The sequence below is a fragment of the Corvus moneduloides genome, chromosome 21, assembly GCF_009650955.1.
Source record: "Corvus moneduloides isolate bCorMon1 chromosome 21, bCorMon1.pri, whole genome shotgun sequence".
In the NCBI taxonomy this organism is placed as follows: Eukaryota; Metazoa; Chordata; class Aves; order Passeriformes; family Corvidae; genus Corvus; species Corvus moneduloides.
The window spans coordinates 9,504,356-9,530,040 of record NC_045496.1 but is presented as its reverse complement, the minus strand read 5'-3'; the positions used below and the strand labels follow the sequence as shown (position 1 = coordinate 9,530,040).

Sequence of the window (25,685 nt, the reverse complement as noted above, 5' to 3'; positions counted from 1 at the left end):
AGATTCAAAGGTGTTTTCTGGTTTACAAGGAACGATTTCCTGAAGGAGATCAAGATCATGTCCCGGCTGAAGAACCCGAACATCATCCGGCTGCTGGGCGTGTGTGTGCGGGACGACCCCCTGTGCATGATAACAGAGTACATGGAGAACGGAGACCTCAACCAGTTCCTGTCCCAGAGGGAGATCTACAGCAAATTTGCCATTTCAAACAATATCCCCTGTGTCACGTAAGAGAAGCTGCCTGTCTTTTTGGGATAAATCAGTTTTATCTGCCGTGCCTTCCCAGCAGGGACCTTCCTGCAGCCTGGCCACTGCCATGGCACATGGACACTAGTCCTGCTTGCTGTTGTTCCTGAGGCCTCTGTGTTCCCCTGAAGTGTCCCTGACAGAGCTGTTCTGGTCACAGAGACCATCCTAGATGTATTTATTGAGGTGACCATCTGTTTATGTTAGTGGGCTTGCATCAAATATTTCATTAATACGAAAAGCAGTTGCATTACAGCAAGAATTTTGGGATGAAAATCAATAATGTCTCTTAGGCTTTTAAGTAGGTTCATATGTTCCCTGGTGTCCAAAAAATATTGCATGAGAGGAGCTGAGTGTGGAGCTTCAGTAAGGAGAAGATTTCATCAGCCAACAGAAGGAGAATATTTGGCAGAGAAAACCACTTTTTGTCAGCAGTGGCACTCGTCTCCCTCCTCAATGGGAGGATTAAATCTGACATAAAAGCATCTCTGCTATTGCAGAAATGCTGTCCTCAGAGGAGAGTGATGTAGGACTAATACATTCTGCTTGATAAAGAGCCCTGCACTGACCAGAAGCTGCAGCACTGCTGAGCCTTTGGCGTGTTCCTCCCCAAAGGGTTGCACAGATTTGTGGTTCAGGCACAAGGCAGGCAGGCAGAGCCAGCTCTGGTGTGCTGGACAGGAGGTGGCTGGCTCTTACCATGGCCAGACAGCACCAGCCTTGCTGCCAGGACCTGTCAGGAGTGTTAACCTGGGATAGTGGAAGGTGTCCCTGCCCACGGCAGGGGTGGAATGAAATGATCTTTAAAGTCCCTTCCAACTCAAACCTTCCATGATTCTGTGATTAGTCCCCTTTTCTTCGTGTTCTGGTGACAAAGACCTTTTTTTTTGACCTTTACTAGAGAAATACAAACTGGGAGCAGTTTATCAGATGTGTCCTGATGAGCACTTGGTCGTGTGAAGCATTTGAGCAGCAGCAGTGGGAAACAGGCTGAGCAGCACAGAGCAATAGTGTGGGAAGAATGCTGAGAGTCCAATGGTCCAAACCCTGTCTGTGTATCCTGCAGCTTTATTAATCCCATCTTCATTTCGCTAATGGAGGAATTAAAATTAAATTAGATGGGAAATGCATCTGTTTCCATTTTCAGTAATGTTTAGCATATTTAAAACCAAGTAAACTCTCTTTCATGTGAAGTGACACACTTATGTTAATATAAGCATTCAATAGTGGTGTTGTTTGAAATACCAGGCTAAGTGGTTTTTAAGATATGAGATTCTGAGCTTCATTTTTCATGTCTCTCTGCAAAAAAAGTTGGTGCTTTGATGCATGAACTCTTTGAAAATCTCGAAATTAATGTTTGATATTGAAAAAAAAAAAAATCTAAAGGATGTCAGATTGTAAAGGCCTGAATTTCAGGGACAGCCTGTCTGCTCCTGCTTACTCAGCTTGGGAGCTTGGCTGTTCATGTCCTGGAATGAGACAGTTTAGTTCCACTGTTATGGCAGGAAATAAACCAACAGGTCACTAACCCATCACATACAATAAAGTCCTGAGTGTGGGGGAACTCCACTGATTTTTCTTTGTTTTATTTTCCTTTACTGCAGCCACTCCAACCTGCTGTACATGGCCACCCAGATAGCCTCGGGGATGAAGTACTTGGCATCTCTGAACTTTGTGCACAGGGATCTGGCAACTCGCAACTGCCTGGTGGGGAACAACTACACCATCAAGATTGCAGACTTTGGCATGAGCAGGAACCTTTACAGTGGGGATTACTACAGGATCCAGGGGAGAGCTGTGCTGCCCATTCGTTGGATGGCCTGGGAAAGCATCCTCCTGGTAGGCACTGCACAAAGCCTCTCCTCCTTTCTGCCTCTGATTTTCACTGTGCCCCTGAAGCAGTGACACATCTGTGTGCCAGCCCTTGCACCACCAATATCTGTGCTGCACCTGGCCCTGGGTGAGAAATCCACAGGGTTGTGTTGGACATCACTCATATCCTTGGAAATACAGCATGTCATGGAATGGTTTGGGTTGGAAGGGACCTTAAAGCCCATCCAGTGCCAGCCCTGCCATGGGCAGGGACACCTCCCACTGTCCCAGGCTGCTCCAAGCCCCAATGTCCAGCCTGGCCTTGGGCACTGCCAGGGATCCAGAGACAGCCACAGCTGCTCTGGGGCCTGGTTTCTGTTCTGTGCCTGACATTCCTGCTGGAATTGTAAGGAGGTTGCCTCTCTGTGCTTATTTCCCCAGTTGGGAAGCTGAGAGGGGCAGGGACAAAACTTCATGAGTTTTTCGAGTGCCAGGTTGTGGGGTTTTTTCATGTTTAAGGGTCCTGCTTTTTCCCCTCAGATTGTTCCACAGCGCAAACACCTCCACTCTGGAGGATATTTAGCCAAGCATTTCTTTCTCATAGTAGTTGGTGAGTTACTTTCTTGCAACATGCTCTCCAAGCACCCAGGAAAATTGCAGTTACCTCTGCTATAAAGGCTGCCAGGCCCATGCTTTCCTAAAAACCACCCTCTTCCTGGTTACAGCTGCATCTAAACCATAAATCACTCCCATCTTCCCTGTGTGAACATCTTCCAAACCTTGACAGACTGCAAGGGTTGCCAGATAAGCTTGGGTGAAGTGGGGCTTGGGTGTTTTCTGCCCAAACGGGCCCTCCAGCCCCTCAAGTGTTTTGTGTTATTTTCTGAGCAATCTTCTTTTTACTTCTCCAGAAACACATTGTTCCAAACGCAGCCAGTTTGGGCACGTTTTTTTGAAGACAGAAAACAGGGACTGCAAGAAGATTGTCACTGGCTTCTTACACGTGCAAAAATCAAAACTGTCTTGGGCCTTTCTCTAAGAGTCTGAAGTCTGCTCTGGCTCTGCTTTCACCCTGAGGGCTTTGCTTCCCTTTCAAAGGCTTTTCTGTGAGCTCTGCTGTTTTGGGTGGACGTAGGCAGTAGCTGTCCACCCCCCCAGTTCATTTAATTCTGCTGCAAACAGAATTTCTTGGAGGGACAGAAGTTTCTGGCCTTCTCTGGGACCTGCTCCCTGTTACAAAGCTTTGCCCCTGTGAAAACCTTCTCAGGGCTTGTGGGACCCCCCTTGCTACTCCTGCCCCACAAACAGCCCTGTCATCCTTGTGTGTGTGTGGCTGGGAGCAGCTCACCTGCTGTGCTGGCTCTTTTTGGAGCATTTTCCCTGGTGCATCCTCATGTTGAGCTGCAGAGGGTGCAGACTGAAAGGGCTTTGCTGAAAGCAAACCTAGGCTGAGCAGATCCTCTCTGTCCACAGGGCAAGTTCACCACAGCCAGCGACGTGTGGGCGTTCGGGGTCACCCTGTGGGAGATGTTTGTGCTGTGCAAGGAGCAGCCCTACAGCCTCCTCACGGACGAGCAGGTCATCGAGAACACGGGGGAGTTCTTCCGCAGCCAGGGCAGGCAGGTAAGGAATGCAGCAGGCTCCTCCTTCACTCAGCCACTCCCATCCAGCTGGGTGTTCCCGGGGCCTCCCCGCTGCCCTCACCTCCTCTGCATCTACTCAACTTCTCACCTGTGTCCTGCCTCTCCTCCCCTTTTCCTGGGCTCACTGCACCAATTTTCCTCTCTTGGAGTCTCACTGGAAGAATCTCTCTGCCCTGTCCTGCTTCTTTCCTATTCTAAACCACTTCACTCTGTCCTGTCTGCAGCTTTTCCAGGCTCTCCCACACAATCCTCGTGCTTCTTTTCTCTGTCAGCACTCTCCCACCAGCATTGCCTCTGAAAGATGAGGAAGCAGGGGGGAGTTGAGGTGGGAAGGAGCAGTTGTTAGTTCCCAGGGATTAGATTCTCCCTGTAGTATCTCCACATATGCCAGGAAGCCTTTGGCCATCTCCAGCTGCTGAAGGGCTTTTCTGTGTCATTTTGTCCCCACTGCTGCTGCCCTCGATAGATACCAGTGGTACAGGACACTCCATCTCCTCAGTACCCAAAGCTGTGGAGTGCCAGTTCAGAACAGTTCTCCCCAAAATTCACCTTTAGCACCAGGGAATAAAGGGAAATAAAATGATGGGGGGTTTACTCACCATCTCCCAAATACTAATGATTAACCAAGAGCCTAAAAGTAGTGAGCCTAAAAAATGAGAGGGAGAAATGAAATCATTCTGCCCAGCTGTGCTGTAGATAAGCTCTAAAAGGTGTTCTTTCTGTCTCTGCTAACAAGCTGTCACAATGCTTAGAAAGCCTCATGGATTGTCTACGGTGAGTTGAAAGTACTTGGATTTTATTGTGGTAAATCTGGGTTTGGTTTGTGTTTTGCTGTCTCTTGGGAGACAAATCCCTCAGAAGCCTTGATGTTTTCTGGGGGACAAAGGCCTGTTTTGTGACCAGCTCATCAGTCAAGTTGGCAAAGTGTCCGTGGTGCTGTTTGAGAGGCTCTGTCCAGACTCTGCTGCCAGACTGGGGCTGGATGGATTCCAAACACTGCATGGTGGCTGTGTCTTGTAAACCTGGAATGAAACTGTCTTTTGGTGTTACTTTAGTAAAAGCTCAGTTCTTTTGTGAAAACCCCACTGAAATACCATGACTCTCTTCCTTTCAGATCTATCTCTCCCAGACTCCTCTGTGTCCTAACCCTGTGTTCGACCTGATGCTGAAATGCTGGAGCAGGGATATCAAAGATCGTCCCACTTTTGACATGATCCACCAGTTCCTGCTAGAACAAATGGAATCAAACATTTGACTCCAGGAAAGAGGCAAACTGTTGAGAACAGAGTGACTTTGGGGTCTCTTTGCCTGTCCCTCACAGTCTGGGCCCTATTTCAGTTGGGATGTCCATGGCAGCTGCTCATTCTCTTGGCCATGGTCTGACACACAGGACCAGAGGATCTCATTTGGTTGAAAAAATCATCTCCTCTTCTGAATCATTTCCTGGGAATACTGTGAGAGGGGTTTTATTGGATACCCATACACCTTTGGGCAAAAGGAATGAGTAAAACTTGGAGGGACTCGGAGCTCTCTCCTGGCTGGAAGAGAAGGCCTGGTCGGTGAGAGCGCTGCCACTCGAGAGCAGGTTTCTGGAAGGAAAGACTGCAGCCTTCTAGAGCTGTTCCATGAAATCAGATGGAAGTCTTGTGCACATTAGCAAGTGTTTCTGTGTGCTCTTGCTACAATGGTGAGAGACCAGAAGCATCTGGAGCTGGGAAATGGTTTAATGGACTTGGGAACTGACGGAGCATTTAGGAACCCTTTGGGAGTGACACTGCCAGGGTCTACAGAAGATGCTGAAACAAGAGTCCAAGATGATGTTCTGTTTTCCTGTGGTTGTTAAGCACTGCTTTGGTTATATATGTGCGTTTTCCCCACACTGGATTTTTTTGTTGTTGTTTTCTAGAAAAAATGATTTTGAAAATGAATGTTAAAGGTCATTGGGAGGTCACTGTGTTAGAAGGTCTTCCTCTGACCTACAAATTAAGGTTAGGGTAGGGAGTTTGTATTGAGAAGTAGCCGATACTGTACTACTGTCACTACGTAGATTTATTAACCTAATGAACTTGTAGCCACAATGGACTGATGTGCAATTAATCCTGTATAATTACCCATCAATATGAGATCTCTAAATCAATGCTGTTACGTGGGAGAGGGAACTTAGATTTGGTGGAACCGGATGGCTGAGAGCAGAACCCTCTTTGTCACTTGTCACAGCTGCCACGAGAGGGACGGGAGGAGCACGCAGGTCACACGTGTGTGTCTGGAGCCCGAGGTTCCTCTCCAGGTGTGCAGCAGGTTGGTGCCATGGCCAGGCAGGGGCAGCTGAGCCCAGGCTCTGTCACTGCTGTGTCACAGGAGGCCCCAGGGCTGGGCTGGCACATCCCCTGCTGTGGCCTGTCCTTTGTCTCAGTGCGGGGCCTGTTACTCATTGAACTTGGGGTTGCTTTTTGTGTGTCCTGTCACAAACAGCTCATTCTCTGGAGGGTTTTAGAGGGCTCTGAAATCCATTTGGAGCGAGTTAGAGAATTCAGTGTGTTTCTACAATGAATCCGTTGTGGATTTACCAGGTGCCTGGGGAATACTCTGCTATTCCCTCTCTAATCATTTAGCAAGATACTTTGGACCAAACCAAATATTTCATAAGCTGGGAGAAGATGAAAGCTCAGCACTTGGCTTTTTTTTTTTTTTGTTTAAAAAGTAGAATCCAGCATAAGATGTATTTCCAGTAAAGATTATAAAGATAATTTTCATGTTAGCCACAAGCATAGATGACTGGCTGGCTGTGCTGCGAGAGGGCACTGCTGAGAGGGGAATGCCTGAGTGGTTACAACACAGGGATAATTGTGCTAAAAGAAACACCCTGCTTCTGAATGGGCAGATGCCAGGATGGAGCGTGGCATGGCTGTGTCTGCTCCTTGGGAGGGCTCCAGCCATGCCTGGGCTGTCCTGCTGGGGATGTGTCCCCACCCCAGCTGCTCCTCTGAGCCCCTTTAGGGCTGGGGAGCTGGAGGGCCCAAGTGTTCTCATCTCCCTGCAGGGATACCTGGAATCTCACCTCCACATAGGTTTGGTTTTTTTCTCCCCTGTGACTGGGGTGAGCTGCCCTTCCCTGTGGGAGTCAGAGCCAGCAGGTCCCTGCTGCAGCCTGCTGGGTGCTGTTGTCTGGCAAACCACTCAGCCATGGGGTTTCTGGAGCATTCCTGCCCCAGAACATGTCCCCAGTATCACCTAGCCGTGTGTGTGGTCCCCTGTGCTCCGGAGCTGGGAGCTCCCAGGGTGTGGAGTGTCCCCTCTGTGCTTCTGTGACATCTGGATGTGCTGTTCCTCCACTGACATGGTGACATACAAAGTTTGTCTCATACCAATAAATTCTAATGATAACCTTGACAAAAGTGAATTTCTACCTTTTTTTTTTTTTTTACCCAGGTGTCTGCCCTGAGAATTGATATTTCGGTGTGGCTGTTCAGTAGCTCTTTGGGGAGTGTGTGACCCCTGGGTTTGGAGGAAGCAGCCACAGACCATTCAGAGAAGGGAGTTTTGAGGGGAGTTTCTGGAAATGCTGGAAAGGTGGCTGGCCCAAATCCCCTTGGGCTGGTGGGACCTGGATGGGCCTGGGGTTGTTGGTTGGTGCTGCATTTCAATAAGCAACTTTTTCATCTCAGTGTTAAAATCGGGTGCTTTAGGCTGGGAGGAGACTTTGTAGGTCCCTTATCAACCTGTCCACTAAAAGCTGAGCTAATTTCAAAGTTCCCTTGGGGTGCTCTGGGCTTTGAGAATCTCCAGGGTTGGAGATGCCGCCCGCACCCCTGACCCTGTCCCTGTTCTGTGCCCATGAAGAACTTTTTCCTGGCGCCTGGTGGACCTTTCCCTTGTGCCTGTTCCCTCTTGGTCTTTCACTGTGCCCCTCTGAGCTGAGCCATCGTACCCCTGGCAGCCCCTGGGGTTGCCCCTGCTCAGAGCTTAGGTATTTGGGCAAACTCAAATAGATTTTATAAAGGCTGGGGATATCAGATCTCTCCATTTAGGCACCGAGGACAGGAGTCAAAGCAGCATTTTTATCTTCTCAGATATAAGTTTGAGGGAAATTAGGCCTTAAGGTGATGATCTTTAAGGTCCCTTCCAACCCAAACCAGTCTGGGATTCTGGGATGTTTAATCAATTCCATACAGGAGTTAGATATTCACTGATTTATTTCTATCTTCACTGTCTGCAAATGTTCTTGAAAAAAGAAAGGTTTGACCAAAAGGAGAAGCTACTGCTGCTCCATCAGCAATCCAGTCAGTATTCCAGGAGTTCTGAAACATCCACAAAATCCCAGTGAGATTTGATAGGCTGAAGGCCCTGGGCCAGGCTCAGCAAGTCAAGTATTGCAAACTTTACACCTCCTAAACTGGATTTTAATCTTTCCTTCCCTTCCCTCCCCCTGGGCCAGGTGCCCTCACCTTCCTAATGATCTTCTGCCCCTCACACATCACTGTGTCACTCTTGCGAAACCTGTACTGAGGCAGGTGTGGCTGAAGTTGTTCTGGAACACAGAAGCAGCACATCAGAAACCACCTTTAGCAGCTGGGGAAGAACATCTGAGCACAGCTCGGTGACTTTGCTGCCTCCAGAACAGCTCAGGGCAGCGTTTGGAACTTAAACCTCCCTGGGATCCCTCATTCCCCAGCTCTGGCCAAGCCCCACCAAGGCAGGGCTGGCTTGGGGTTCTACCTCAGCCCTGGAGGAGACAAAGGGCTCTCCACACAGACAGAAGGAGTGGGTAGTTTTAATCTCCTCAGGGAAACCTCTAATTCAATCCTTTCTCCTTACTGTGACAGTGAAATCACAGCAGGGCTGAAACCATTTGCGTAATTCACAGAGGCTGATACTGCTCAGACACCAAAGAAATAAAACCCTGCAGGTCCTGCATGGACAGCTCTGGGTTCAGACCTGGGCAAGTGAAGCAACACAAGTTCTTCACCCTTTAAAGCTGTTGTCCTGCAAGAACCACACCCCTACAGCAAACAGCTACCACAGAAAATTACAAAAAGACTCAAGACTGATGGGAAAACTGGTTTGAAAACTTACATGGTTCTCAAGTACTTACTAGACTGTCTCACTCTTCTGTACACGACAAACACAACAACTGCTATAAGCAGCAGTGCAACTGCAGCTCCAATTGCAATTCCAGTCAGCTGGGAGGGGAATTCAGGGAGAAAGAAGTTAATAATTTTCAGCTTCAGAAGCTACTCTGTACTTTTTGCAGGGCTGAAGAACACTCAGCTCAGTGAGATGTCTAAAAGTCAAGCACATTCATAAATACTTAATTTTTAATTCAAACATCACACATGCAAGAAGTTTAAACTGCAGCAGTGACCAGTGCTAAGCTCACATGCAAAATATCCCATGTTTTAATTCCCCAAGAGCTGTGAGCTGATCAATGCAGTGTACAGGAGGTGCATGAGGGCATCGAGTGCCAGGACAACGGGCAATGGCCTTAAGATGAAGGAGGGCAGGGATGGATGGGAGATTGGGAAGGAATTGTCCCCTGGGAGGGTGGGCAGGCCCTGGCACAGGGTGCCCAGAGCAGCTGGGGCTGCCCCTGGATCCCTGGCAGTGCCCAAGGCCAGGCTGGACATTGGGGCTTGGAGCAGCCTGGGATGGTGTCCCTGTCCATGGCAGGGGGTGGGACAAGGTGATTTTTCAGGTCCCTTCCAACCCAAACCAGTCTGGGCTGTTCAGCAAACAGGAGCCCCTGTTCTGGGCAGGGAGAAACCCAGCACCTGCAAGGCAACGTGGCCACGTTGTGTTGGGAATGGGAGCAAGCTTTACCCTGCAGGAATCAGGCAGTGAAGGATCATGCCACCCTCAGACAGGCAGGCCGGGAGGGCAGCGAGGAGCGGGGAGAGGAGGGATGGCTGAGCCCAGGGAATCCCTGAGCCTGTGCCTCGAGCTTTCCCTGCTGGGAGCAGGAGCACATGGCCTGACCAGGCAGGCACAGCTGGGCTCTCCAGAGTGCTGGTGCTGGATGTGAACCACGGACACGTGTTTGTGCTGGGGCCGCTCACGGGGAACATCTGGCACTGCTGTCTCCAGGGCTGGGAGCCCTCAGGCAGCCTGACAAACACTGTAATATTCCTGTGTTTGTCCAAAACTTCCAGGTGGGGAAAGAAAGAGCTGTGTCCAGGAGAAGCTGAGGGGTTTTGTGCTGCAGATGGAACCTGGTGGGGGCTGACATCACAAAGGCTCCCCTGGTGACCGCATTGAGCTGCGTCTCCTTCCCCCCCTCCCCACCACCAGCTGTAACATCACCATGGCATCCTACAAGGGAAGCAGCATCTTCCCTCGAAACCCCTACCACATCCCTGGGTAAGTTCATGCAAAACATCCCATTTCCAATGCAAATAGCTCTGGTTGGGATCAGGGAGAATTTATGACTTGTGATGTTTTGGGTTTTCTTAAAGACCCAATTCAATAACCTATGTAACAGTGCTCTGAAGGACACAGAGCTCCAGGAGAAGCAGCACCTTGCAGAAGGGTAGAGTGTGGACAGCAAAGCCAAAATTGTTCTTTTTTCCCATTTCTTTTAAGCTGCCAAATGCCACCAGAGCTACTGGGCAGGGTTTGGCTTCCAAACTGTCGTAATAGTTGCATCAAGGATTTTTGGAAGTCTCCTTTAAGTAAATGGTTGTACAGATGTGACACCCTCTGGTCACTAGGCTGGAGCCCTGTCCTGCTGCTGGGTCAGGGACTGGAAAGTCTAGTGATTTACTCCACAAGTAGTTGGATTTCTTTCCAAAGCTTTTTGTGATGCTCTCCTCTAAAGGCTTGGAAAGAAGAAACCCTGGATATGAGGCAATGATTTACAGGGGAGAAGGTAAGATATGAATGGGAAGAACAAGGGAATTGCTGTGAATTAAGAAGCTGTGTGTGGGGTGAGACCTGGTCTGGGTGTGTAAAGGGGGTGGGAAGGGCTGGGTGGTCCCCAAGGGAAAAGCAGCTGCTGTGGGTACAGAATCCCTTGGATTAGCCCAGGCTGAGGCGAACCAGGCTGTGAGCCCTGGCACAGGGAATGCCAGCCATGTCCTGTGGGTGCAGAGCAGGAACAGTGGGGGCAGATCCCAGCCACAGGGAGAGGGTGGAGCAGGTTTCCTCAAGGCTGCTCCTGCAGTGACGACCAAATCACCCCTTCCCATCACAGTGACAGGCAGCATTTTCCATTACTGATCTCTGTACCTTCCCACTCACAAAAGCTCTGAGGTTGGGGGTTTTAAACTCCTTTTTGCATTGCTGTGGCCATCTGATGGGACATTCCGTGTGTGCTGTCAAAGCTGTGCTGGCAGCAGCTTGGGAATGACGAGGGACAGCAAGGAGGGAGCCATGGCTGGAATTGCAGCTCCAAAAGCCTCAACACCTTCCCTTGCTCACCCCTGGCTGCCTGCAGCTCCCTCAGGGGCAGCTCCAAGCCCAGGTATGGACACAGCAGCTGGGGCTGCTCCTCTCCGGAGCTGCTTCGACCTCTGGAGGAGGAACCAAATGCTGCTGCTGCATTTATTGGTGCTGTGCAGGCTCAGGGCACCCCCTGAGCCCCCGTGGGTGCTGAGGGTGCTGCTTTGTGTCTGCTTTGGGTGGCTGAGGGCGAGGAAGAGCTGCCTGAAGGGCATCATCAGCAGAGCCCTGCGCTGGGGTGTCACGGGAGGAGGGTTTGTGTCCAGGATGTCACCAGGTGTCCCATGTGCTGCACCTGCCTGTGCCACTGAACCTACAAACACCACGGGAACACCAAAGTACGTTGTTGACACTCAGGCCAGGCAATGGTCACAGCAGGAGTTTGAAAAGCCACCACAGTGCTCAAGAGCACTGGGAAGCCTAAACCCAATGAGTGGGATGCCTTGGGAAGGTCTGGGTCGGCAGAGAAGGGGTCAGTCCATGAATCCTGGGCACAGCCCTGTCCCGGCTCTGCGGAGCTGGGAAGGGTTTGGAGACAAGTGAGGGTGGGCCCAGGGCCAAGGCTTTGCTGGCGACCAAGGAGGCAGAGCAGGTTTGGGTGGCAGCCTGGGAGTGGTGATGGAAGAGATAGGGCTGAGCAAGGGCAGGGTGAGCCGGGCTCAGCCTCGGGCGAGCGGGTTTTTGGTGCTCACCAGCCTGAACCCCCAAAGAGGGATCCCCAAAAGGGATCAACACCTCAGCACAGGGGCACAAACAGCCCTGCTGAGGCTGGTCCCTTCCCCAGGCTTTCACCAGCAGCACTCGTAGCTCCCTCCATGGCAGATCCCTCTCTCTGCACCCAGACCGACTCGCTCAGCTGACCTCGTGTTTAATCGCGGGGGAACGGAGCCCTTTCTCAGCCCAACCATTATTTTGTCCGTGATCAAAATCCCTCCAGCCATCCTGTAATTATTTGGGCTGTGTCATTTGTGCCCTCGCTCAGTTTTATCATCCTGGTGTTGCTTCCCTGTGTTGCAAGACTCATTGAGAATCCCTGGGGATGAGCCACCGAGCTGCCGGGGAGGAATCCTGTGTGCAGAGTGGGGAAACCTGCCAAGAGTAAATGCACGGCTCTGCTTGCTGTTGTTTAAACTATTTGGAAGGGAAAGTACTTACTCATCATCTTATGATCCTCATGCATCATCTGGCTTTATCACTGGATCCACGCTGCGCTCATTGATGGAATATTTCTGTCTGTCCCTTGCAACTGGCAGCTCTACCTTTCTTCAGTGCTGGAATAACATCACCATTAGGAAATCTGAGACTGGAGCAGCTCGAGTTTCTCATGGTGGCTCGGAGCAGAGCCAGAGCTGCAGCACCTGCCCTGCTCTCAGCCACCAACGAGTCACAGTGCCCATCCCAGGGCTTGGGCAGCGGAGAGATCCCAAAAAACCAGAGCTGTATTTGTTCCTGGGGCTGACCATGTTCGCTGTGCCCGCCCTGTGCCAGGCAGTGCCTGGGTGGACTCACCAGCCCAGGCCCATTCCTGCTGTGAACAGAGAGAGGAGGGTGCAAGTGAGGAATTATTCTGATTTCTGAGTTTCAGTACTGAACAAGAGACACTGGGATTTTCTCAGCTACTCACTGTGTGTCAGAGCAGAGGCACTGCAAAGTTTAAACGCTGAACTGGAAATGATATTTTAACTGGGGGACTGTGGATGTTGGTGCTGCCAAAGCCACTGCAGGCTGTGCTGGGAGTTTCCCATCCACAGGTGCAGCTCCCTGACCTCATCCTGCATTTCTCCACGAACCAAAGGCCTGTGCCTGTACACGCCTGTGAACTGAGCCAGTTTTCATGCTGCCAGATGAGAACATGCGTGTGAAACACAGACACTGCCCCCGGCCTCCTGTGTAACCACACGTGTGGTCTCGGTTCTGCCCCCGCGCTGCGACTCCACCCGGGCTCACGGGCACATCCCGTCCATCACCTTCCCTGGGCTCCTGGACAGGGCCTTTCCAGGGTACAGAAGCTCTGCAGCAGATTTGCACTGCCAGAGGACAGGGTTAGATGGGAGATTGGGAAGGAATTGTTCCCTGGGAGGGTGGGCAGGCCCTGGCACAGGGTGCCCAGAGCAGCTGGGGCTGCCCCTGGATCCCTGGCAGTGCCCAAGGCCAGGCTGGACATTGGGGCTTGGAGCAGTCTGGGACAGTGGGAGGTGTCCCTGCCCATGGCAGGGGTGGCACTGGGTGAGCTTTAAGGTCCCTTCCAGCCCAAACCAGTCTGGGATTCCATGATTATCCCACCAGTCCCCAGCTCCCACTGCCGCCTCGGTGATGGCTCTTTTCCGGTTTCCTCCTCAGCTATGGGGGCTACGTCCCTCAGTTCACCTTCAGGTTTGGGAATACCTACGGCAGAACCACCCACGATGTGCTGATGGATCCCACTGTCAGCAAGAGCCATCGCTCTGTGCTGGCACCACTGGACAACAAGGAAAACCTCCTTGAGCTCCATTACCACATCGAGCATCCAGGTGAGCAAATGGATCCTGCTAATGAGCACAGGGTTAATTACCAGTACTGGGGTCTGTGCCCACCCGTCCTTGGTAGGCTGCTGGGTGAAATGGGGTATTTTCCTCGGAGCAATCACAGCTCTGGTGTAGGAGCACTGACACCTGGAGAGCAGCAGAGTGAGGAGTTGGAGCTCTCAGCCTCAGCTTGTGAGGATGGGGATTCTTGTGTTGTGGAGAGGAGAGTTCGAGTTCTCAGGTTATCTTCAGTTAGATGAAGATAAGTGATTTTATGGCATATTATGAACTCACTCCCTGATTCTTCCAGAATTCCTGTTGTGGTTTAACCCTGGCTGGTAACTAAACCCCACACAGCTGCTCACTCACAAATCCCAAACATGGCCTGTATTAGCTGCTGCAAAGATAATGACCTCTATCCCTGTCAAGCCCAGCACAATTCCACAGGCTAGAATCCATCTTTCTGGGGAAGATCTGGTCTCCTACCTCAGATCCTTTCCTGGCTCACCTGCCTGGTGCAGAGCTCGCTCAGCTCTGAGCTCTGACAGCTTGGGATTGATTTTGCTTCTTGCTGCTCCTCCTCAGCACAGCAGAAGGACTCCTGTGCTTTCCCTTTCCATCCTTTTCCTTTCTTTCCCTTCCCCACTTTGCTTACAGGCCCCATCTCCTCCATCAGAGACAGGCTCATGTGGATTCCCAGCACTGGGAATTTGCAGGAATCTCCTACCAAGTCCCAGCCCTTTGAGCAGAGTGCCTGGTCCGTGCTGAGCAGCCCCAAACCAGGCACAGCAGAGCTGCCCCGTGATCCTGACCAGCCCCTCAGGGATGTGCCATCCTTTGGGGACATTTGCCACGTCCCATCCCGTGGCTGAGCCGTGGCTGTTGTGGATGCCCTGGGCAGTGGGAATGAGTTTCCTCCAGGATGATGTGCCCATATGGGGTCTGGGTCTTTATTTCCCTGGGGATGCCACACCAAAGTGTTGCTTTCTCATTTCTCACGAGGAATTCGTGCCGTGCAGCTTCTTGCAGACTTTTGGCCTCTCTGCTCCTCCTGGCCCTGTTTTCCAGGATCCAGGCCTCCACTACACAGGTGGTGTTTACAGGCTTAATTCCTGGAGATTTGAATTTGCATTTCTTTGGACTAAAATAGAGCTTGGACAGACCCAACTAACCAGTTGACCGAGTTGCTCTCTCATTATTCTGGTTCTCTCCTGGTTGCCAGTGCCAGAGCTCACGTTCGCTGCTCGTTAGGGAGGTCCTGAAGAACGTGGCCATGGGGAGCCACCCCTGGCTGTGCTGATAAGGTCCCCAACAGCTCCTGCTGTCCAGCTGGCCCCGTGCAATCCCTGAAACCCTCCCCAGGTGCTGCCTGGTGTCCTTCTGGGTGTTTTATGTGATGGAGATCAAAGAGCTCATGGCAGTGCCAGGCCTGTGGCTGCCTTTGGCAAACTCGGTCTCAAGACTTTTTCTCAAGGTCTGGCTTTGATAAAGCCTCGTTGATGGGCACCAAGTACTTTGCTGGTTTCTATCAGTTCAACCCCATTTGTTTTCTTGCTGGAAGTGAAATCAGGCTCTGCTCTGGGGGATCTCTTCCTTCTGGTGACCAGGGACAGCACCCAGGGAACGGCTGGAGCTGGGCAAGGGGAATTTAGGTTGGATATCAGGGAAAGGTTCTTCCCCCAGAGGGTGCTGGGCACTGCCCAGGCTCCCCAGGGAATGGGCACGGCCCCGAGGCTGCCAGAGCTCCAGGAGCGTTTGGACAGCGCTGCCAGGGATGCCCAGGGTGGGGCTGTTGGGGGGTCTGTGCAGGGCCAGGGGTTGGACTGGATGATCTTGATGGGCCCTTCCAGCTCAGGATATTTTGTGATTCCATGAGATCAGCCAGGGATGTGCTGAATTATCCATCATCCATGCTGGAACTGGTTGTGGGCTCCCCAGGAACCTGACCTGAAAATGGGGATATTTACTCAAATCAAAAGCACTGTGCTCTCCTGGCTTTTCATTTTGCACCTCACTGAGCAGCCTTTCAGAATTGATCAGTTTGCAAATCCCAGGGTCATAAAAAGGACCTCTTAGGGATTTCTCAAGTACAGAACAACCTAAGTTTCCCTTTCCTTTGGTTTGTGGGAGAGAGTAGATGCAACATTCTCATTAATAATGAAGTAAAAAGTAAACCTGCTTTAAAATTTGCACTCTGGATTTAAGAATCATTTTAATCAAGGATTTTTCTTTATTTTGTTGCCAGCCTGGACACTTGATAATTCAGTTGCATAGAGCATATTTTATAAGTTATATACAGAATATATACACATTATTCTGTGATTCTGGGCAGATTGCAAAGCTAAATGCCCACCAGAAGCTTATACTCGTGCAGAAAATGGGCAGATTTTGCTGATTTCTGCAGATTTGCAGAAATCATGGAATCATTCAGCTTGGAAAACACCTCTGAGATCGAGTCCCACACCAATCCAGCACTGCAGATGAATGGACTGTCTGCAGATGGAGCCTCTGCTGGAAGACGGTGCCTCATCCTGCAGGCTCAGCCCCGGGATGCAGATGTGCTCCCTAGGGGAGCTCAGAGGAAGGCTGTAATGACCAGAGGGTGGAAAAGAAACGACCTATGAGCACAAAAATGGAAGGAATTTGGTTTGTTTTAAAAAGACAAAGCTGACATAATAAAAGTTTTCCAATAAGGAAAAGGTGGCTGTGGGGTAGACGAGTGATCCTCGTCTGGAATCACAGAGAAGGGAAAAATGGGCTTCACTGCTGGCACAGAGGAAGAGAAAGTGCCTGAATCAGGGCTGGGGCACTCGAGGAGCCACGGCATGGGGGATCTTTAAGGGGAAATAAGACAAAAGTTGCCAAGCTCGGCTGTCCCTGCGAAGTCTCAAATCACAGGGCTCTGCCCCTGGCTCACAGTGGAGATATTTCACATTTGCTGGATGTAAGATAAATTTTTTCCAGCCAGTGTTACAGCAGATCCTTTCCTCGATGAGCAGCAACGGTGCCAGAGCAAGAATTCCTTGGAGGGGGCTCTGTTTGGGGTGGACAGACACAGCCACGTGGAGTTAAGGATTGAGGATTTTTTTCCCCTTTACTACTTTTTAACTTGGCTGGTGATATTTTACCATTTAGGTGAATATATAAGTGTTATTTAGCTCGGATTGGTGCAGGGTTTTCTGTGCAGGCCAGTTTGTCGATGGGGCTGACGGCACAGCCATGGGATGTGCATGGAGTGGATCCTTGTGGTCTCTTCCAACTCGAGCTATTCTCGTTCTACACCACTGACCTCCAGGCTCCTTCCCATTCCCCCGGAGGTGCATGGGGATAATGGGAATCCCTCATCCTCTTCGGGCCACTCCTATCCCCTAACTCAGTGTCTGTCCTTCAGGGTATGTCACCTTCCAGCCCATCAACAGCCTTCCTGAAGTACCCCTTGGGCCACAACCCGTGGTCACACCAGCGCCAGAGGAGCCCATGATGGCCCACATGGACCCCACGCACTGGCGGAGCCCCCCGGACACGGCCGCGCCCGGCGCCCGGCAGACCTGGCTGCCCCAGGAGCCGCTCCGGGGGCTCGCCCTGCACCCCGCGGCTGAGGAGCTGCAGAGGGAGGTGGCCAAGCCACCCCTGGCCTGTTGTCTGGGGAAAGCAGCTGGAACCTGCCAGTGTAACTGTGGAGGGGGCAAAATGGTGAGCAGGCTTGGGGGCTGGAGGGAGCGAGGAGGGAATTTCACTCGGGTGTGGGTGGCAAGGGCCGAGTTAAGAGTGTCGTGTAGAGAAAGAGCAGGTACACAAATGTTTCCAGGAGTAGCAAACCTACTCCATCTTCAGGAAATGGTTTTAGTTGTTAATTAGGCTTCCCAATCAAAAAGGCTTAACTTCTCATTTGGATGGGTTTGGCTTCAATTCCAGTTGCTGAAGTTGTGTTAGGCTGTGCTGGGCAGCCAGGCTTGAGCTTCCTTAGGGTGTCCTTGGAGCCCTGAGGCTGCCTCTTCCTCCTCTTTTTCTTCCTCCTTCTCTGCCTTTTTCTTCTCCTCCTCCTCCTCCTCCCCAAAAGAGAGCACTCCCAGCACCTTTGGTTACGTTTCTGACCCTGTATCTCCCCCACCTGAATTTCCCACCATTGTTACCCCTCATTTAAACACTGATTAACATTTAAACATTTAAGTACTGCGATTTGCCCGTGGAGCTGGGGGCTGTTGAGCACAGCACAGCCAGTATCACTCCAGACCAACATGTTTTATGTTTTTAAAAAAAATTTTTAAATTATTATATTTATTATTTTTTAAAAAACCCCTTTTATTTCCTCTGGACCCAGCAACAGCCTTTGTCACGTTCCTGCAGCCATGGCTCTGCAAATCCTCTGAAGGCAGAGATTAGAGGTTTGACGCATGGAGTCAAAAGCTGGCTTGGATGTAAATCTCAAGAAGGGGCATTCCCGCTCCTTGCCCTCAGGAACAGATTTGCACAGTGCCCAAAGCTCCCCTTGTTCTCCATGGGGATTTTGCAAACCCCTTCAAGCTCTGCTACTTGCTCATCTCATAATTTGACCTTCCCAGAAATCGCTGGGGTAGCTCTCAGTGTAAAGCTGGGAAGAACTGGAAATGGCAGTTGCCGTTCCCAGCTCCTGGCAGTGCTTTAAGCTCTGCAGCCAAGGGAAGAATCAGGTTTTACTGGTGTTTTCTTTTCTTTCTCCTTTTGTTTCAAGCAGCTACAAACCGGAGGTGTGGCACTGCCAGGAGGGGCGACGGCGGATTACACCTTGCCAGTGCTGCCTGTGCCAAATGCCATCCAGCAGAAAGCCATTTTCGGTAAAACACAGGGAGGGCACGTGCAGCACGAGGCTGCAGCTCTGAAGAACTGCTGTGACCCATCTCCCCCATGGGGAAACCTCAGAGGTGTTGCCCAGTGTCTCCAGTTCGTTTGGGATGGAAAATATCCCTGCTCCTCTCTCTGCATGGGCGTTTCTTTGGGATGTTGTCATCCTGTGGATGCCACTCTGTGCCCGTGGGCACTGGGAGGGATTCAGGAACCACCTCGGTTCCCTGCAGCTGTGGGGCCAAGCTCCAGAGGGTGAGGAGAGCTGGGCCTTGGGCTGTGCCCCACCCTGCTGGGGTGGTTATTCATCTCCTAGAAATCAGATGTTTTCCTGAATGACCAAATCCACACACAGGGGTGTAGGGCACCACCACAAAGGCATAAACCCTGTCCAACAAGGGGTGTTCTGTGACCTCCCCACTTGCTCTGGGAGAACATTCCTGTGCAGCAGGAGAACTGTGACAGGCGATGTGCTGAGCTCCTCCCTCAAGGGTCTGACTCCAGAGGATGGGACCCTTCACTCTGCAGTGGCTCACGGGAGTACAGGGATCACAATATTTCAGTTAAAAGGAGAGAGAGTCCATACTTTAGGATGCAGAAGACGAACTCCTCTCTCCAAAGCTTTTCTTTGGAAAGAGGGAGTTTGGGCTGCTTTTCAGTTCTACCTCGCTAGGTTTTATGTAGTTTTAGACTTTATAAATTTTCTCTTGTGGGAATTTGTTGGATGGGCAGAGCAGATGAGGAAAAAAGATTGGACAGCTTGTTGTTAGCCCCTGAATGTGTATTAAGTTGGGAGAGAATGTGAAAGAGTTGTGGATGTAAAAAAAAAACCTAAGAAAATGAGATGGTTCTCCCATACCACATGGAGACCAACAAAAACCAGCTCAGGCCATTTTGTTTTCCTTGGAAATCATAAGGAAAAAACACCTCTTTCAGAGAAGATACCCCATGTGTAAGAGTTAATTTTACACTTTAAACAGATTAATTTTTCCTTCCTATACTTTAAGGTTTTATATTCATTCCAGTCTCCTCCACTCTCAGAGTGGCTGATCTTTAGATGATCAATGTATGTTCTCAAGCAGAAAATGTTCTCTCTTGCCTCCATCCAAAGGGTACACTGGATTCATCCCCTGTGCCACTGACAACATTGGCATGAACTACATCCTATCTGTGAAGAAAGCCATGAAGGAATTTGACCGACGTCAGGTAGATTATAGATTATAGATTATTGAAATAACAATGTGCATAATGCTGATCCACCCGAATTTTCAATAGTACAATTAGAACTGGGATATAAGTACAAGCAAAATCAAACACTGTTTTTGGTTTTTTTGTTTTTTTGTTGAAAAAAAACACGAGCAATTAAATTCTGTAACTTGTTTCCTTGGGACATTACGGGAGGGTAAATGAGTTCATAAAAGGATTAAGCAAATCTATGAGGGCTGGGTCAAGAGCGGCTGCTAAAAATGTTGCTCTGAGTGCAGAAATACAGGATGCAACTATCTGCACTTCCCGTATGGAATACATCTCCTCTGTCTGGTTGGCAGTGCTGGATGGCTTCCTGTGATACGTCTCCCTTTTAATTGGTTGTAAGGCTTTTTCCCTTCCTAACACAATTTGTCTTAAAGGGATCTCGATCTTCTTTCTCCTCCTTTTGGGAAGGATGCAGAATTATCCCTTCTGAAAAACTGTTGTTCCCTTGCTGTAAGAGCTCCCATACAATGACACATAATCCCCCGGCACGGGAAAACGAGATCCCTCCCGCAGCAGCTGATAGTTTGCATTCAGAGCTACACATCCCTCCCTGTCCCCAGGATGGCGTGAGATCCCTGGATGCAGCGAGATCTCCGGGATGCAGCGAGATCTCTGGGATGCAGCAGCCTTGTGTGGACCAGCTCATTAAACGCAGGCTGCAGCATCTCAGCCCTTCCTGCTCCCCGGGACCCACTGCCGTGCCTGCGTCCCCGAGCGTATGGGGCTGATGTAGGAAAAACATCCAAGATTGAGGATCCCCAGCTCAGAGAAATCAGCTGGAAAGAAATGAGTCAGCAGGGAGAGCAGCAGGGCAATGCTGTGCTTTGGATGAAATGTATTTCCCTGCGCTGGCTTCCTTCTCCTTTGCTGCTGCAGTGAATAGGAATTGAAATGGAGCAAACAGAACAAAACCCAGGCATTTATCCCCAAATGTGCTGTTTGCCAAGCCTTTCTGCCCCCGATGCCTTCAGAAACGCCTGCCTTGCCATGAATCAGCCAGGGAGGTGTCTGTCCACCGTGGGATTCAGTGGAATCCAGGCTCGCAGGGCTCGGCAGCACCAGAGAGAATCACGCCACATTTCTAGCTAAGATAGCTTCCGACTTCAAGCCACTAATCTCCTGCCCTAAATCTTTGTTGTCCTCGGTTACAGATGTGCCACGGATCACTGCTCACTGCCTGCAGCAGGCAAAGCAAAAATCCTCTCGAGGAGCCACAGCCTGGGCTCCATCCCACTCACAAAGGGCTCCATGCCCTGCAGTGTGCTGGGCTCCGTGACCCACATCCCCTCTCCACATCCCTGGCACAGCTCCAGGGACACTTTCAGGGGTTCTGTGGCTGCAGAGCTGTGACACCCAGCTGTGACACCCACCCTGGTGCCCAGCCCCTTGCCTGCATCTGGCCTTGGAGGGCAGGGACGCTTCTGGGAGATGATTTACACTCTTCCTTCAGTTAATGCTCCCTAAGCCTTCCTGTCCCTCCTGGCCTGGGAATTTCAGGCTGTTCCTGTCGGTGGGAGTCATGGAAACACAAAGGGTGTCAAACCCAAACACAGCCACAGCACAGGAGCAGGCCCAGCTCCAGGGACAGCAGAGCAGGAGCACGAGGCCTTTGGGACTTGGGGATGATCCCCAAGGGAAGAAATCTCTGCAGCCTGGAGTGCAGGGATCCCAAGGACAGCACCTGGCCCATGCCGTGGGCATGGAGGAGGAGGTGGCAGGGACTGCTGCCCACACCTGCCAGGAGAAAAATTTATGGAGTGGAAAAAGGGACGATGTGATGTAGCTCTTAATTAGAAGAAAGCAGGACTGGAAAGAGAATTGCTTTATGTTGGCTTAAATATTTTATATAATGCAGAGTCAAAGCGCATGACTTCGGTAAAAATAGTATGTTTTAAAATAAACCGTTCCATGTTGTTGTGGGGATTTTTTGTTTTGTTTTCCAGCTTTTGGAAAGAAATCCACCTTATACCTTGGGCACGAGATTTCCCCGGACACACTGGCCAGACACCAAAATTTACACCCGTGCCGGACTCAAACCTTTCTACTCGGGCTTTGTACCACGTAAGTTCATCAGCTGAGTGAAAACGAAAGTCACTAATTACTGGGTTAAGTAGTGCTGTTATGGGCTGGAGTGGCACAGAAGTGAACAATTCCTGAGATGTTCCACACAGGTAGCAGGATTTTTTTCCGGTCTGTGCCGAGGTGCTGGAGCTGTGCCATGCCCAGCATTCCCACTGCCAGCCTCTCCTAGGCTTCACATTTCCAGCCACCACCCCCCTGCCGAGGCAGGGGAGGCTCAGTGACATCCCACCTGTCACATGTCAGGAAAGGGATTTGTTCTAAAAAGCTTGAAGTCTGATAAAAAGGAAAAGGTAGATGATAGGAAGGAGCTGAGAAAGCACAAAAAGCCTGGGGAAATGGTATTTGCCAACAGGACAAGTCCCTGCTTGAGCCCTGTGACGTCTTGGGCTGCCTAAAAGGAGAGGGCTGGAGGAATTTTGTGAGTAAGGGGAAGGTGTGTCCATGCACGTGAAAACATTAACGTACCAGGCTAAAAAAATCTCAACAAATCAGCAACTAATGCATTGCTGTGTTTGGTCACAGCTCAGCAATGTGGGTGGGAGGTCATGGAGCTCAGCTGGGAAGAACGGAACTCACTGCTTGTCCTTACTGCAGTGCAGAGGGGGAAAATGGGAGAAGATATAAAATGTGGTAGGATTGAAAGCAAAGAGTGGGAAAACAACTCTCCTGGCAGGGCTGGGCTGATGCAGAGACCAGAGAGGAGAATGTTGAGTGCAGGTCTGACACTGGGCCCCATTCCTGCAGACATTCCCACTTCCCTGCCTCTGGAGCCACCAGTCAGCACAGTTTTAACTGCTCCAACCAGTCCAGCTCTGGGTGGAGAAAATTAATTAAGGCAGAAAACCTTTAAACAAAAGCAGCTATAATTTAGAATGCTGAACAGAATTTCTTCAGCAGGGAAGCAGCCTGCTCCCTCCTGTCCAGCTCCTCAGTCAAGGAGCTCCTTCAAGCTTTGTCACTTGAAGTTGACGCTGAGCATATGAACTGGTTCCATCCTAAAAAGCTGCAGTTAATACAGGGTTTTCATGAGACAAACCAGTGTCAGACACTTGCCAGGTGTTCAGCTCACCCCAAAAGCAGAGGCTGCACTAACATCTGGTTTTCAAAACCTTTACAGTAAATTCTGAAATCACTGCAGAAGGGCTGTGTGCCAGCTTTGGTGTCACCTGTCACAGCTGTGCCCAGCATCCCTGGGCCAGGCCAGGGCTCCCTGCAGGGTGTGCAGTGCTGAGGAGCTGCAGCAGAACAGCAACGCCCAGTGCTGGGTGGCAGCTCCATGGCACCATTTTGTGCCCAGGCAGCTCAAACCTCCCGTGGCCCCCGCTCGAGCTCCTGCCAGGCCTGGCTGCAACGGGCCATGGGCAGGTACCTAAATTTAGATACAGGCTGGAGTTAATTCTAGCCTCCTTGTTAAATGTGTTCCCCTCCAGCAGTGCCTAAGGCAGTACCAGGGAATTTCTTCACTCCCCACACCACCAGGAGCAGGACTGCCACCGTGCCAGTGACACAACAGGGCACCAGCTGGCTGAGGGCAGGAGAGAAGGGGGTTGCCATGGACAGGGTGGCAGTGCTCGTGCCAAGTGCGTTGTTTTTCTCTGCAGACCTGCGGGACATCTACGGGCTCACTTACGGGGACGGCACGCGGGAAGCTTACCGGTGTGAACAGAGGAGACGGGGACTTGCACTGTGAAAACTGCTTTAATGGTGCCTGTACAGCATTGGGAGTGACTTGGAAACAGCAATAATAACACAACACAAACAGAACTTTTGAATGAGAGAGTTCATACAACTTTAAACAAAATTTACAGGTGTTCAACTGCATAGCTTTACTCAGCTTCCTCCTCAGCCTCCTCCTCAAACTCCCCCTCCTCCTCGGCTGTGGCATCCTGGTACTGCTGGTACTCAGAGACCAGGTCATTCATATTGCTCTCAGCCTCTGTGAACTCCATCTCATCCATGCCCTCGCCCGTGTACCAGTGCAGGAAAGCCTTTCTGCGGAACATCGCAGTGAACTGCTCAGAAATGCGTTTGAACAGCTCCTGGATGGCCGTGCTGTTACCAATGAAGGTGGCAGACATTTTGAGGCCGCGAGGTGGAATGTCACAGACTGCCGTTTTAACGTTATTAGGGATCCATTCAACAAAATAGCTGCTATTTTTGTTCTGAACGTTTAGCATTTGCTCATCCACCTCTTTCATGGACATGCGGCCCCTAAAGACGGCGGCCACTGTCAGATAGCGACCGTGACGAGGGTCACACGCCGCCATCATGTTCTTGGCATCGAACATCTGCTGGGTGAGCTCTGGCACGGTTAGAGCCCGGTACTGCTGGCTCCCACGGCTTGTGAGCGGGGCAAAACCAGGCATGAAAAAGTGCAGACGTGGGAAGGGAACCATGTTCACCGCCAGCTTCCGCAGGTCAGCGTTGAGCTGGCCCGGGAACCGCAGGCAGGTGGTGACACCGCTCATGGTGGCCGACACCAGGTGGTTCAGATCACCGTAGGTGGGGGTCGTTAACTTCAGTGTTCTGAAGCAAATGTCGTACAGCGCCTCGTTATCGATACAGTACGTCTCGTCCGTGTTCTCCACCAGCTGGTGCACCGACAGCGTGGCGTTGTAGGGCTCTACTACAGTATCTGACACTTTAGGGGAGGGCACCACACTGAAAGTATTCATAATTCGGTCTGGGTACTCCTCACGGATTTTGCTGATGAGAAGGGTACCCATGCCAGAGCCTGTGCCACCACCCAGGGAGTGAGTAAGCTGAAAGCCCTGGAGACAATCACAGCTTTCTGCCTCCTTCCTTACAACATCTAACACAGAATCGACTAATTCAGCACCTTCCGTATAATGGCCCTTTGCCCAGTTGTTTCCTGCTCCGCTCTGACCTGGAAAAGAGCCATTTTCGTATTAGATTACGGTCACTGCTTCCTGCTTATTGCTTGCAAGCAAAGCTTAAGAGCATCAGGCTCTATGAAAGCTTTTATCTTATCGAGCACAGGGCTGTGGTTTCACACAGGCACCTCTGCAGTGGCTCGGCAGACACAGGGAAAAAATTATCAATGATACAGCAGCCACTCCACTTCTCCTGGTGGCACGCACGGAGGCGGTAACGAGAATCGGAAGAGCAACGACCTCTGGTGCCACCTCGGAGCTGCTCCCAGCCGCAATCCCGGTATTCCACGCCAGGATTAGCCCCGTCCGGGCCGGTCCCTCGGAGCATGTGCGGCGGGGCAGCCCCGCAGTGCCCTGCCCGCCCCACCCCGCGGCTCCTCCCGCCCCCGCGCACTCACCGAACACGAAGTTGTCTGGCCTGAATATCTGCCCGAAGGGCCCGGAGCGCACCGAGTCCATGGTGCCGGGCTCCAGGTCCACCAGCACGGCGCGGGGCACGTACTTGCCGCCTGCAACACAGGGAGAGCCGTGACTACCGCGCCGGGGGGGCTGGGGCGAGCCTGGGGGGGTGGGTCCGGGCCCTACCTGTGGCCTCGTTGTAGTAGACATTGATGCGCTCCAGCTGCAAGTCGCTGTCCCCGTGGTAGGTGCCGGTGGGGTCGATACCATGCTCGTCGCTGATTACCTCCCAGAACTGCCGAAGAGAAGCGCGTCAGCAGCGGCCACGCCGGACCGGGCGCGCTCCCCTCCCGCCCCCGCGCCCTCTTTCCCCGCCCGGACCTTGGCTCCGATCTGGTTCCCGCACTGCCCGGCCTGCAGGTGCACGATCTCCCTCATGATGGCGGCGGCTCCAAGCACTACCAGCGACCCCAACCTTCCCCCAACCGACTCTGGTTGCGTGAGGCAACCGCCAGCCTTTATATAGCAGCGGAATGCGCGCGCAGCCGTCTTCTCCCCGCCCAGGCGGCCATCCGCAGCAACGATTGGGTACTTAT

General features: G+C 51.3%; 3 protein-coding genes across 8 annotated transcripts in view; 2 read left to right on the top strand and 1 right to left on the bottom strand.

Annotated features, from left to right (window-relative positions):
- LOC116454259 (discoidin domain-containing receptor 2-like) overlaps nucleotides 1-7,091 on the top strand; it is a 51,295-nt gene extending 44,204 nt beyond the window's left edge. For 5 of the 6 annotated variants that reach the window (XM_032130619.1, XM_032130620.1, XM_032130617.1 and 2 more), the window contains 4 exons: nucleotides 30-227; nucleotides 1,851-2,085; nucleotides 3,532-3,681; nucleotides 4,816-7,091. In XM_032130619.1, the coding sequence (XP_031986510.1) occupies nucleotides 30-227; nucleotides 1,851-2,085; nucleotides 3,532-3,681; nucleotides 4,816-4,956 (724 nt within the window). In that variant the 3' untranslated portion in view covers nucleotides 4,957-7,091. Of the gene's footprint in view, nucleotides 1-29; nucleotides 228-1,850; nucleotides 2,086-3,531; nucleotides 3,682-4,437; nucleotides 4,476-4,815 lie in introns of all 6 variants that reach the window. The other variant, XM_032130622.1, reaches the window with a different exon arrangement.
- A 42-nt stretch (nucleotides 7,092-7,133) lies between these two features.
- Nucleotides 7,134-23,577, top strand: FAM166A (family with sequence similarity 166 member A). The gene is made up of 8 exons (XM_032130887.1): nucleotides 7,134-7,271; nucleotides 9,848-10,055; nucleotides 13,476-13,645; nucleotides 17,031-17,332; nucleotides 18,351-18,453; nucleotides 19,572-19,666; nucleotides 21,658-21,775; nucleotides 23,398-23,577. The coding sequence occupies exons 2-8, from the start codon at nucleotides 10,000-10,002 to the stop codon at nucleotides 23,484-23,486; spliced, it is 933 nt and encodes a 310-aa protein (XP_031986778.1). The 5' UTR covers nucleotides 7,134-7,271; nucleotides 9,848-9,999; the 3' UTR covers nucleotides 23,487-23,577.
- On the bottom strand, nucleotides 23,476-25,605 carry TUBB4B (tubulin beta 4B class IVb). Its single transcript, XM_032130886.1, has 4 exons — nucleotides 25,471-25,605; nucleotides 25,276-25,384; nucleotides 25,089-25,199; nucleotides 23,476-24,683 (listed from the first exon to the last, which is right to left on the bottom strand). Exons 1-4 carry the CDS (start codon nucleotides 25,525-25,527, stop codon nucleotides 23,623-23,625), a joined length of 1,338 nt encoding a protein of 445 aa, XP_031986777.1. The 5' UTR covers nucleotides 25,528-25,605; the 3' UTR covers nucleotides 23,476-23,622.
- Nucleotides 25,606-25,685: the final 80 nt, after the last annotated feature.